Source organism: Mastigoproctus giganteus, chromosome 11, assembly GCF_048544385.1.
Source record: "Mastigoproctus giganteus isolate SK-2022 chromosome 11, ASM4854438v1, whole genome shotgun sequence".
In the NCBI taxonomy this organism is placed as follows: domain Eukaryota; kingdom Metazoa; phylum Arthropoda; class Arachnida; order Uropygi; family Thelyphonidae; genus Mastigoproctus; species Mastigoproctus giganteus.
In genome coordinates this window covers 87,401,961-87,415,787 of record NC_143585.1, presented here as the reverse complement: position 1 = coordinate 87,415,787, position 13,827 = coordinate 87,401,961, and the positions used below count along the sequence as shown (strand labels likewise).

The window sequence follows — 13,827 nt, the reverse complement described above, 5'->3', positions numbered from 1 at the left end:
AAAAAAAATTAAAAAAATAAATAAAAATAAATAAAAAATAACCACTTCCACTTCACCCCCCTGTTCGTTCGAAATACCTGTCCAGCTGAGCCTTAAACTTATTTAGGCTATCAACCTCCACGACAAGGGATGGAAGTCTGTTCCACCAACCAGCCACCCGCTAGATAAAGGCAAATTTCCTCACGTCTATCCTACAAATGTCTTTCCTCAATTGGAATTTATGCCCTCTCAGGTGATTATTCTGAGCAAGGGGAAAAATCCCATCAGCATTGAGCATGCTCAAACCATTCAAGGCTTTATACACCTCTATCAGATCACCTCGCTGGTGCCTAGTCTCCAGACACTGTAATTTGCAAAAGTTAAGCCTTTCTTCATAAGAGCACCCCTTTGTTCCATTCACCAATCTTGTTGCCCTTCTCTGTACTCGTTCCAGCATCTCTACATCCTTCTTGAAATGAGGCTTCCAGACCTGTATACAGTACTCTAGGTGTGGCTTGACCATTGCCTTATATAAGGGAATAATCACCTCCTTATCCCTGCTAGAAAAATTCCTATATATCACCGACAATACACCATGAGCTACTCCTGCAGCCCGTCTGCACTGACAGAAAACTTCATATCTGCCTGCACAACCACTGCCGGGTCCCTTTCATTCTCTACCACTGTCAGTGTAGTACCACACAGTTAATACGTTGCTCTGGGGTTGCTGTTTCCCATATGTAGTACTTTAGATTTGCCAATGTTAAACTTCATTTTCCACCATTTAGCCCATTTGCTCAACCTTTCCAGATCCTGTTGCAGTAGCATAGTGTCAGTAGTGTCCTTGACAACCCTGCCAACCTTCGTATCGTCTGCAAACTTGGACATTAAGCTTGATATACCATCATCAATATTATTTATAAATACAGAAAACAACAATAGACCCAACACTGAACCCTGAGGGACTCCACTAATAATATTAGTCCACGATGAGCAGTGTCCATTGATTACCACTCCCTGTCTTCTCCCCCTCAACCACCCCTTTATCCATAGCAGCAATTTGCCTCCAATGTCACACTGTTCCAATTTGTGTAGCAGTCTTCCATGTGCAAGAGTATCAAAAGCCTTTCTAAGATCCAAGTATACAATATCAAAGTTATTCCCTGCATCCAGTTCTTTTGTGACTGCCTCATAATATCCAATCAAATTGGTCAGGCAAGGCTTCCACTTAACAAAACCATGCTGTGTCCGAGCTATAACTGAAGTCTTGTCTAAATGATCCTGCAGTGCTTCTTTAACCAGTGCCTCCATTAATTTTCCTGGAACAGAAGTTAAGCTCACAGGTCTATAATTACTTGTGTCAGTCTTTGATCCTCCTTTGTGAATTTGGGTCACATTTGCACATTTCCAGTCCATGGGTACCTCCCCTGAGTCCAAGGAAGCTCTCATAATTATGGCTAAGGGTTTGCTTACTTCCTTTGCTGCCTCCTTTAATATAACTGAATAGATCCCATCCACCCCGGGTGCCTTTCTTGTGTTTATCTTCAACAGTTTCTCCTTTACTTTACTCCCAGTTATTTCAAGATTCTGTAGCTTACTGCTAGAGTTGAATACACCTCTGGCATTCCCCTCGCTGAATAACTCCTCATGTGTGAATGTCGATGCAAAATATTCATTTAGTTTGTTAGCTACCTGAGCAGGGTTATCAATATTTGACCCATGAATATCAAGTGGACCAATCTGATTCTTCCCTTTCCTTCTAGAGTTTACATAAGTAAAGAACTCTTTGCTGTTTTTCTTTGCATCCCTTGCCAAGGATTTCTCGTAATCTGCCTTCACCTGCCTAACCTTTATAACTTGGTTGCATATCAACTTGTATCTATCATAGGCTTCTGTGTCATGTGTTAATTTGTAAGTATCCCATGCATTTTTCTTCTCTGCCATATGCCTCATTAGTTCATCTGACATCCATTTTGGCCTAAACCTATTAATACATATTAACTTATTTTCTAGAGTAGCTTTATATTCCTATTTACGGTACTTAAGTTTAAAGTAACCTAGATAGAGATTTTGTAGGTATTACTTAGTATCGGAAAGGGTATCAAATCAACGTGTTTACCGTTCATAATAGCCGCCATTGTTACGGGAAAATTAATCAGTAAAATCTATTAATCTTGTCGAACTTCATTGGCAATTAAATTGTACTTTTAACTATACATATAACCATTTAGATTACGTAACATAAATAATTAGTAACAATAAATAATTAATACATAACTTTATACGGAAGTTATATAAAGGGATTTCGTAGATAACACTCGTTACTGAAACAAATATTTCGTAGATAGCACTCGTAGATTTCGTATATAACACTCGTTACTGAAACATAAATATAGCGCTATAACTGTGTTGTGATACAAGTTTAGAATTTGATTTTGTACAGAAATTGAAATTTTACTGAAAGTAAATCGAAATCATGACTCAAACCAGAGCAACAAAGCAAAAGGCTCAAGCTAATGGGAATGTTGTGGCTCGGGGGAGCAGTTGCCCTCTGAATCACAGCCTTTTAAGATGCACTATTTGCTTGATGTTTGCGGAGCAGTCAAGTATGGGACATGACACTGCCATGGGAGATGTCTTTGTATGTGCGCGATGCAAGGAGTGTAAGGAAATCAGGCGACAGCTCAGCGTTGTTATGGGCCTATATGAGAGCTTGAAGGATAGGGTGGATGCCCTCGAAGGATTACAAGTGAGGGGCCCATCAAGCTCAGCTGCTGACACCAATGCCAGAGCTTGCACTTGGTCATCGTGCAACACAGCAGCAACCCACAAGGCAGAATGCGCTGGTCCCAAAGGAACTAGTAGTTGTTGGTGACTCTATTGTCAGGGAAACGGGAAACATGCTTGGTAAAAAGGATAGGTGGAACAGGACCAGGGTATGTCTGCCAGGGGCAAAGGTTGATGACGTTGTGGAGCGGATATCATCTTTTAAGGGCACAAAAGGTGATATAGTTGTACACGTTGGCACAAATGATATTAAGAGTAGGAGACCGGTGGAATTACTTAACAAGTACAGGTCACTGATGAAAAAAAGCCGTGAATTAGGGTTGAATTTGTGTCTGCAATTCTGCCCAGACACAATAGGAGGGAGTATATGATGAGAGCCCTGTCGATCAATTCTGCCCTGGAAAGATTGTGCAAGGCTCAAGGGGCAGAATTTTTTTCAGCCTTGTCTGTACTTGTTAACAGGAGAGACTGCTTCTACAGGGATGGGATATACTTAAACAGAAAGGGTGCAAGAATGTTTGCTGATGCTATCGAGGCAGTGTTAGGTGGGTCGGAAAACTGCTAGATTGGGGGGATACAAGGACTAATAGATTAACAGTAGCCACTGGCAGAGGAGAAAGTGATTCTTGCACTCCTTCTATTGGAATGAGCAGCAGCCTGGAAAATAAGATGCAGGATATTTCAGACTGCTGGGAATCATGGGGGTACAAGTGAACACATGGGTTGTGTTAGGGTGGCTAAGAGGAAGAGCAGGTGCATGTATTCTTGCATGTACACCAATGCTAGGAGTTTAGTAAATAAATTTGATGAATTTGAGGTATTGCTCAAAACATCAAAGGCAGATATTGTTGGGATTTCAGAGACATGGTGTCACACATATAAGGAATTCAGAACTGGAATTTGGGGAGTACAATGTCTACAGAAAGGATAGGAAGGGAGGAGGGGCTATGCTATTAGTTAAGAAACACATAAAATCCAAGGAAGTGAAGCCAGTCGACATCGCTGGACAGTGCAATGTCCAGTCAGTTTGGTGTGACATAAGCATTGGGAGATCAAAATTGAGAGTAGGAGTGTGCTATAAGCCTAATGACTCTGATGAGTATAATAAGAAACTGTACAGAGAAATAGTGGGCCAGTAAATCAGAAAGTCTTATAATGGGGGATTTTAATTTCCCAGATATTGACTGGAATTTGGGGGCTGGTCACTCACACACTAGCAAGGCTTTTGTGGATTTATTGGATGATTGTTTTCTACATCAGCATGTTCGGGAGGCAACTAGAGGGAGTAATACTCTTGATTAGATTATCAGTAGTGATTCTTCATGCATTAAGAATCTGCAGTTAAATGAACCACTAGGTGGCAGTGATCAGTGTTCTGAAGTGGGAGTTACTCAAAGAGGTAACTACCATTAGGTGTAAAGGGAAGGGGTATTGCTTTCGTAAAGGCGACTACGATGGACTGAGACAGTATTTAAATTCTATACAGTGGGATCAACTGATGTTATCAAAAGCAAATTCAAATTGGGAAGCATTCAAAGAACTTTTCTTGGAAGCTACTAGGCTTTGCATACCAACTAAGAAATATTGTTCAAGGTTTAGGCCTGAATGGATGTCAGATGAACTAATGAAGCATATGGCAGAGAAGAAAAATGCATGGGATACATACAAATTAACACGTGACACAGAAGCCTATGATAGATACATACAAGTTGATCTGTAACTAAGTTACAAAGGAGGTTAGGCAGGCGAAGGTAGATTACGAGAGATCCTTGGCAAGGGATGCGAAGAAAAACAGCAAAGAGTTCTTTACTTATGTAAACTCTAGGAGATGAATCATATTGGTCCACTTGATATCGATGGCTCAACTGTTGATGACCCTGCTCAGGTAGCTAACAAACTAAATGAATATTTTGCATCGACATTCACACATGAGGAGTTATTCAGCGAGGGGAATGCCAGAGGTGTATTCAACTATAGCAGTAAGTTAGAGAATCTTGTAATGACTGAGAGTAAAGTGGAGGAGAAATTGTTGAAGATAAACACAAGAAAGGCACCTGGGGTGGATGGGATCTATAGTTATATTAAAGGAGGCAGCAAAGGAAGTAAGCAAACCCTTAGCCATAATTATGAGAGCTTCCTTGGACTCATGGGAGGGACCCATGGAATGGAAATGTGCAAAGGTGAACCCAATTCACAAGGGAGGATCAAAGGCTGACACAAGTAATTATAGACCTGTGAGTTTAACTTCTGTTCCTGGAAAATTAATGGAGGCACTGGTTAAAGAAGCACTGCAGGATCATCTAGACAAGACTTCAGTTATAGCTCGTACACAGCATGGTTTTGTTAAGGGGAAGTCTTGCCTGACCAATTTGATTGGATACTATGATGCAGTCACAAAAGAACTGGATGCAGGGAATAACTTTGATATTATATACCTGGATCTTAGAAAGGCTTTTGATACTGTTGCACATGGAAGACTGCTGCACAAATTGGAGCAGTGTGGCATTGGAGGCAAATTGCTGCTATGGATAAAGGGGTGGTTGAGGGGAGAAGACAGAGAGTGGTAATTAATGGACACTGCTCATCGTGGACTAATGTTATTAGTGGAGTCCCTCATGGCTCAATGTTGGGTCCATTATTGTTTTCTGTATTTATAAATGATATTGATGATGGTATATCAAGCTTAATGTCCAAGTTTGCAGACGATACAAAGATTGGCAGGGTTGTCAAGGACACTACTGACACTATGCTGCTGCAACAGGATCTGGAAAGGTTGAGCAGATGGGCTGAGAGGTGGCAATTGAAGTTTAACATTGACAAATGTAAAGTACTATATATGGGAAACAGCAACCCCAGAGCAACGTATCAACTGTGTGGTACTACACTGACAGTGGTAGAGAATGAAAGGGACCTGGGGGTGGTTGTGCAGGCAGATATGAAGTTCTCTGAGCAGTGCAGACGGGCTGCAAGAGTAGGTCATGGTGTATTGTCAATGATATATAAGAATTTTTCTAGCAGGGATAAGGAGGTGATTATTCCCTTGTATAAGGCAATGGTCAGGCCCCACCTAGAATACTGTATACAGGCCTGGAGGCCTCATTTCAAGAAGGATGTAGAGCTGCTGGAACGAGTACAGAGAAGGGCAACAAGATTAGTGAATGGAACAAAGGGGTGCTCTTACGAAGAAAGGCTTAAGTTTTGCGAATTACAGTGTCTGGAGACTAGGCACCAGCGAGGTGATCTGATAGAGGTGTACAAAGCCTTGAATGGTTTGAGCATGCTCAATGCTGATGGGATTCTTTCTCTTGCTCAGAATAATCACCTGAGAGGGCATAAATTCAAATTGAGGAAAGACAGATGTAGGATAGGTGTGCGGAAATTTGCCTTTAGCCAGCGGGTGGTTGGTAGGTGGAACAGACTTCCATCTCTTGTCGTGGAAGTTGATAGCCTAAATAAGTTTAAGGAACAGCTGGACAGGTATTTCGAACGAACAGATGGGTGAAGTCGAAGTGGTTATTTTTTCTTTATTTTACTTTATTTTTTTTTTTTTTGGCTGATGCTGCATAAGCTTGCTTTCTTACATCAAATGCCTCTACTAATGCTAATGATGCAGTGCTGGGCTCTCTCCCTTAAAGACAGTATACAGCTATTCCAGTGTAAAGGCAACTTCTATGTTTTGGCTTAAAAATTTATGCTTAATCATAGACATATTCACTGTATATCAACTCCCTTTGAAGTCATTTTTTGAATCTTGAATAATGGCATATCAGAAGCAGGTTGGGAGAACGAACATGTTTATTGTTATTCCTCACACATTTTTCAGTTCTCTATAGATGTATTTGCTCATCACAAGCAAATGCATTTACAGTGGGCACAGCAGTTGTTATTAACTGCACCATGCAAATGGATGGGGTTCAACACGAGCATCTTAAACTCCAAGGCACAGGAGTTGTATATACTACTGGCAATGGTGTGTAACAGCCTGAGAAATGTATGGATGGGAAACCACAGGCCTCCTGATAAATATCAATCAGTGCCTCACTGCAAACTTGTACACATCTATGACTTCTGCACTGCTGATGATCAGTCTTCATAAACCACCAAGACAACACTTTGTCAACAGAGGTAGTGGCATTAACTGGGTACACAAGTATTCTGGTGAGTTCTATGCTCTCGCCCAAGGCCATTAAACTCTCCCAATCTCAGCACAATGGAACGTGTGTGACATCATGTAATGCTCATTTGGTGCCTGGATCCAGTAATATGCTAACCACAGTACATCCCAGCAACTGTATTAATATTAATCATAAGGTGGAATGAGTGTGGTTGACATGGATCTTACCTTTGGACATCCTCCAGCACACTACGAAGTCTATGCCACGACATATCCAGACTATGATGTGCACTAAATTTATGCAACCAGAAGTACTATCTTACTACTAGGCAGGTGTTTTCAACACAAAGAAATTTCAGTGTATGTCACAATATATGGTATAAGTTTTATTGGACAGGTTCTTCAGTGGAAATAAGATTGGCCTTAAATAAATGACAATGCAGTGTACACTGATAGTGTGCCAGTAAAGGTATGGAAAGCATGTGAATATGTAAGAATTGAGTAGCTGGATTTTTTCAGTTAATTACTAGTTGAAGACAGTTCTGTGTGTTGCTTTCAAAGCTATAAATTTAATGAGCTACATACCATGAATTCAGAGACGGATTTACAGTGAAGCTAATGAAGCTTACGCTTCGGGCCCCCCACTTGTACAGGCCCCTTTCAAGGCCTTGGAAGGGGCCTGTACAAGTGGGGGGGGGATTGAAGGAAGTCCTACCAATGTGTTGATATGGTCATGTTTTTGTAAAATTTTGTAAAAACATGGTTATGCATTTTACCAAATGACATGTTTTTGTAAAATTGAAAAAAAGCAAGATATTTTAACCACAATTGGTAAGACTGCTGTCTCTTTCCACTCCAACTTCCCATCCATCACACTTCCCCTCATGTCGGGTGGCACTGGAGTGGCATCCATTCCTACACCGGGATCCCAAGAATGCCTTACAGGAATACTCCTGCTGCCCACTGCACCAACTCACTTGGCATTGTGACATGAAGGTGCAGGGCCAGAGGTTGTATTGCAATATCAAAGTGTCCTACACCGCTCAGCACCAAAAGTATGTAGGTAGTGGAGGAGAAACAAGGTTAGAAATGTACACAGCCAGAAGCTAGTCTGTGGAAAAATCTTCCAATCATCAAACATGTAAAATTGTAAGTGGAGGATTCAGTTCTTATCAACGTCTAGTCAAAATGGAAGTTCTCTCCTGTCAGGAATATACTCGATAATGCAAAGTATACAATTATAAATGCACCATACACCCCCCCCCTTTTTTGATGAGAATCATGCAAAATAGACTATCAGAATTCCTGTTTGTAGGGCACAAACCTATAGCAGTACTACAAACCACAAATGCGCCTGTGTATGGTCAAATTTTATGCATCCCAATGTATCGGATCGCATCTTGTCCTGACGAAGTCTGGTGGTACCAGATGAATCAGCATGAAAAATTGGCACCGACTCAGTGAAATGGCCTGAAGAAACAAAAGTGTTCCAGTGACAAAACCTTTTACATTTATTCATCAACAAGCAGATGTAGGTAGTATGAGAGTAATTTGATTACACAATTATGTAAATCAATACAGCATAGCAGCAATTTTAAAATGCATTTGAATTGCTCTTGCCTTAATTTCAGATTAATTTTGTATATTTTTTCAAAATTATTGATCATACCAAAATTCAAATATAATGGGAATAAAGTATCCTAACAGAAGCCAAAAATGTAAACTGAAAGAAAGAAGACTGGCAGAAGCTCCAAAAATGTCAAACACTTATTATATCACAAGGGAAACTAAAAGCTCTGCTGGTCAAAATCACGAAGATAAGGAAAAAGACTACAAAAACTAAGAAAATATAGATAATGAAAATGACAACAGAAGAGATAAAGATTATGAGACTCAGGACACTCCCAAACAGGAATCAAAAAAGCAGAAGGAAGATGAAAGTAAGAGTAAAGAAAGACACAATTTGTACAGTCAACAGTGCTCGCATGAAGGTCAGCAGTAGCTTCATTTTGATGAATTCGTTGACTTTGATAAGTACTGTGATCTTTCATTATGGCCTGTTTAGAATGAGCAATAATATCATTCAACTGTTTAATAAAAGTTTTTTTTTTTAAATCATGATCCCAGTAATATTTACAGAGAATCAAACAGAACATACAATGGACAAAAGAGAAGCTTCTCAAACAAATACATTGAAAAAAATAATTAAAAAATGGTCAAACTGTTATGGGATCTGAATAGCCTATTCCAAGACAAAAGGTGGTTTTGTTTTGTTTGTAAACTGTTTTCAAGAAGACAGACATTATTTACATCAGATGGGTTTTCAGACTGGATGAATACATTGAGAACCTTCGAAAGTCATGAAGACTCCACAGAGTTTACTATTTACTTGGATTACATGTAAATTAAATAAAAATGCACTAGACCAATACTTTGAAGACATTGGTCTAGTGCAGGGGTGGGCAACCTGCGGCCTTCTAAGATCTTATGTGCGGCCTTTGTCACACAAAGATGAAATAAAATCATTAAATAATCCTACTACTTTTAAACTAATATTTTTTAAAATTAAATATTCAAAACGTTTTAATAAAAAGCTTTATTTTTTTTTCACAATATAGAAACATTATTCAGATAATTAAAAAAGAAAAATACAAATTTTTTGATCTAAAAAGTAAAATATCATGTTTAACCTTTTCTATTTATTTAAAAATCGTTTTTATGTACCACAAATGATAAAAAACGAAAGCTATTTAATAAAAGAAAAATTCTAATCCTCTGTTAAGTTTGTTAAAATTTAAATTGTGACATCGTGATTTTTTATCTGTTGCTTTTATGTGCATATTTGTAACTGTGAATATTTTGACAACTGTATGTATTCTTGTCTTGAATTTTGTAATCCTGTAATTTCTTATGTTTGATTTTACAATTGCTTAATTTTTAAATTGCCCATCATGTCCAAAAAAGTTAAAAGGAAGTTGAATGAAGAAAACAGAACATTTAAAGAAGACTGGGAGATGCAGTATTTTCTTATTTCTGTGAAAGACAAAATGGTTTGTTTGATATGTAATACAGCACTAACATTAAAAAAATACAATGCAAATCAACATTATCTATCTCACAAGGACCATAAATATGTAAAATTAGAAGCTCATAAATCTGCACTTCAAAAAATGAAGAAAGAAAAACAGTACCAGGAAAAGGCTTTTGGTGCTTTTATTAAGCAAGGAACTTCTGCAACGGATGTTACATACAAAATAGCGCATATACTTGGAAAAACAAAGGCAAACCATTTAGTGACATCAAAATGATAAAAGAATGTATTGTTGAAGCAGTAGGATGTTTAGATCCAGAAAAAGTTGACAAATACAAACAATTACCTCTCTCAAGAAAAACTATAACTAATAGACAACAAGAATTAGCTCAGAATGCAGGAGAACAACTTCAGGTAATAATTCACTCTAAAGATGTATATTTTTCAATAGCATTAGATGAAACCACTGATAGAAATGACTCTGCTCAAATATTATATTTTATTTGTGCTATAACTGATGATTTTCATTGTTACGAGGAACTACTGGCTTTGGGTACGCTCACTGGAAGGACTCGTGGAATTGATATTTTTAACAACTTTAAAGAAATGTGTCTTGAAAGAGGACTAAACCTTGATAACCTGGTGAGTGTATGCACGGACGGTGGACCTTCTATGAGACGAAAGCAAGAAGGATTCGTTTCATTGTTGAAAAAAAAAAAAGGAAAGCCCATTTACAAAAGTTAATTTCATTCCACTGTATATTACACCAACAAAACCTTTATGCTAAATCCTCCACATTGAGCAATACTTTGGACGAAATTATTGCAATTGTTAACTTTATTCAAGTAAATGCTTTAAGACATCGCCAATTTCGAAGCATGCTTATTGGATGATGAGACAGATATGTCGACTTGCCATATTGTAAAGTGCGCTGGTTATCAAAAGGACAAATTTTAATAAAAGTTTTAGCTTTGCGAGAACAAATTAAAATATTTTATGAGGAACAACAAGAATGTGATTTATTAGATAAAGAATTTTGTAGAAATACTGCATTTCTGTGTGATATTATGGAAAAGCAAAATGAATTAAATGTTTATTTGCAAGGAAAAACAAGACATATATATGACGTGGCAAAAAATTCAGGTATTTCGAAAAGAATTAATTTTTTACAAAAAACTCTTTTCTCTAAATCAGAAATATCTGGGGAACATTTCCCTCATTTAAAAAATATGTTAAAGGAGCAGAAATATGTTTTATGTGACACTTTCAAAGACTACATAACCGTATTGGACTTGCTAATTGAAGAATACGATAGATTTTCTGATTTCGAAGAACATACTTTAGAAATGAAATTGGTGTATGAGCCACATTTAGTTGATATCCTGACGGCACCCACGGAACTACAAATGGAATTAATTGAATTAGGAGAAGATAATATGATAAAGACTTTTTTTAATACAAAAAAAGATCCTATTGAAATATGGAAAAATGCAGTTGAATTGCAATATCAAAGTGTCCAGAGGTTGTATTGCAATATCAAAGTGTCCTACACCGCTACGCCCACGTTTACGTCAACATGCTCGTCGACTTCTGTCTTGCTTTGCAACTACATATTGTTGCGAATCAACTTTTTCATACCACAAATTAAAAGTCATTAAGGACTCAGATATCTGATATTCATTTAGAAGACCAACTCAAGTTGCGTACAACTAAGATGGAGCCTAATATCCAGTTGTTATCTAATAAAAAACAAACCCAAAAATCTCATTAGTTAATTATCAAAAAAGGTGTTTCGGCTGAAACCAATACATTCTGATGAGTTTAGCTCATTAAAAATGTGCAATTGAAGTGGTTTCAGCCGAGACAGCTTTTTTGGTAAACAACTCAACCACGAAAGCATCAAATCTTCAACTCATTAGTTAACTCATATTAAATTATTTTTTACAATAGTACAGTTTTTTCTAATTATTCTTGTATAATACAGAGAGAGAATGTTAAATAATTGCTATAAATTATATTTTTAAATTTTGTGTTCATATAAAACATAGGTGGATGTATTATGATGAGAATATTGTAAATATGTATGTTTTATTGAAATTTATTTGCCTTTTCTATAGTTATATGTAATAAAATTTAACACTGATAATCAAGTATGTTTTACTTCGTAAGTAGTGGTTCGAAGGATCGGTGTGGCCTTTCCACTATTTCCGAAAATGAATATGGCCTTTTATTCAAAAAGGTTGCCCACCCCTGGTTTAGTGCATGTCATGGGAATCATTGAACTAATTGCTGAATTTGATCCATATTTTCATGAGCACTTAGAGAAATGTCAAAATGAAAAAAGCAGATGTAACTCATTTATCCACAAAATAATGGGAAAATGCGTACAAAATGAAGTGATAAATCAAATAAATAAACTTGACACCAAATACTACTCCATTATTGCAGATTCTACACCGGATGTAGCAAATACTGATCAGTTGCAATTATTGTGCACTACTGTTATAATGGAAAACCCTATGAGTGATTTTTAACTTTTTTTTTGCCAACTGAAAACCACCTATCTCTGACTTAATTCAACAAAGTGAGACAAGTTCTGTATGATTGTAACCTGCTGTTGAACAGTCAAGGTCAGTAGTACGACAATGCAGGTGTTATGAAAGATGAGGACAAATGGGCTGCAAGCACTCTTTAAAAACATTAATAAGTACACAGAATGGAATATGGGGTACGATATTTTAAGGACTCTAAAATATATTTTTGAAGACTCAGAAGAGAAACCCGAACACAAACGAGATGCAAAAAGTTGATAAAGCTTGAATGTGGCATTTTAACTGCAATTTGGAAAGACATTTTGCCCCTTATGTGTGCTATCTCTGCAAGAGGAAGAATCCCATTCACAGTTCTTTAATAAATAATTTATTTATTAAAGAACTGAGAGAAAGTTCAGATAAAAAATTAATGGAATATGAAACAAAAGTGTTAAGGATAAGAGATGAAATCAACAGAAATTATTCTGACACTGAGAATTGTAACAAAATATTTTTCAGATCATACCAAAAGCATAGAGGTAATGAATGGGCGGATGCCTCCGTAGCCAGGAGCAGCAGTGCGTAGCACACGCTTCTTGATTAGACTGGGGTTCGAGCCCGTGAGCCACTAAATATGGAGGATGCGGAAAGGTCAGGGAATGACCACCGCATATCCTCGGAGCAATGTGGCCTTAGTTGCTAATGCTCCTAAAAACCAAATAACAACAACATGAATGGGCTCTTGGATTGTTTGATAATCCAATTAATGAAGAGGAGTGAATCATATGAACACACCGTAAAAAGATTTAAATTTCTTGATTTGACATGAAATATTGACATCAACGACAAACCGGTTAATGAGTGTTATCAATTCAAAGAGTATTTAAGATTAGTCACTGCACAAGAAAAATTGAAATGCCCTGAAATCTTACAGCTTGTATATGAAAGAAACCTGATAGAGATTTTTCCAAATTTGACAAAAATCCTAAAAATTTACATGACATTACCAATAACGAGTTATGAAGTTGAAGAAACTTTTCTGAACTATCAATTATAAAAAACAAATTTCGATCAACCATGCTAGAGGAAAGACTAAATTATCTTTCTGTCCTCTCTATAGAAAATGATATTACAAAATTGTTGTCATATGAAGAGGCAATCAAAGAGTAAAGGTTAATTGCAGCCATTGTCATTCCACTGCAGGATGGAAGCCTCCTCAACGATTCATCTTGAGGGAAGATGGACCATAATCTGCCACACTGGTCCAGTATGGGTTGGCAGATCAACCATATTTAGCAGTTAGGGGGTTTGAACCCCAGTCTACTCAAAGAGCGTGTGCTACTGCACTCCCGCTCCTGACCACTTTGCTACCTAGGAAAAAAAGT

General features: G+C 37.5%; 1 protein-coding gene across 1 annotated transcript; it reads left to right on the top strand.

The window, feature by feature from the left end:
* The first annotated feature begins 10,184 nt into the window (after positions 1-10,184).
* On the top strand, positions 10,185-11,974 carry LOC150078229 (protein ZBED8-like). The gene is made up of 2 exons (XM_090384500.1): positions 10,185-10,553; positions 11,960-11,974. Exons 1-2 carry the CDS (start codon positions 10,185-10,187, stop codon positions 11,972-11,974), a joined length of 384 nt encoding a protein of 127 aa, XP_090240626.1.
* Positions 11,975-13,827: the final 1,853 nt, after the last annotated feature.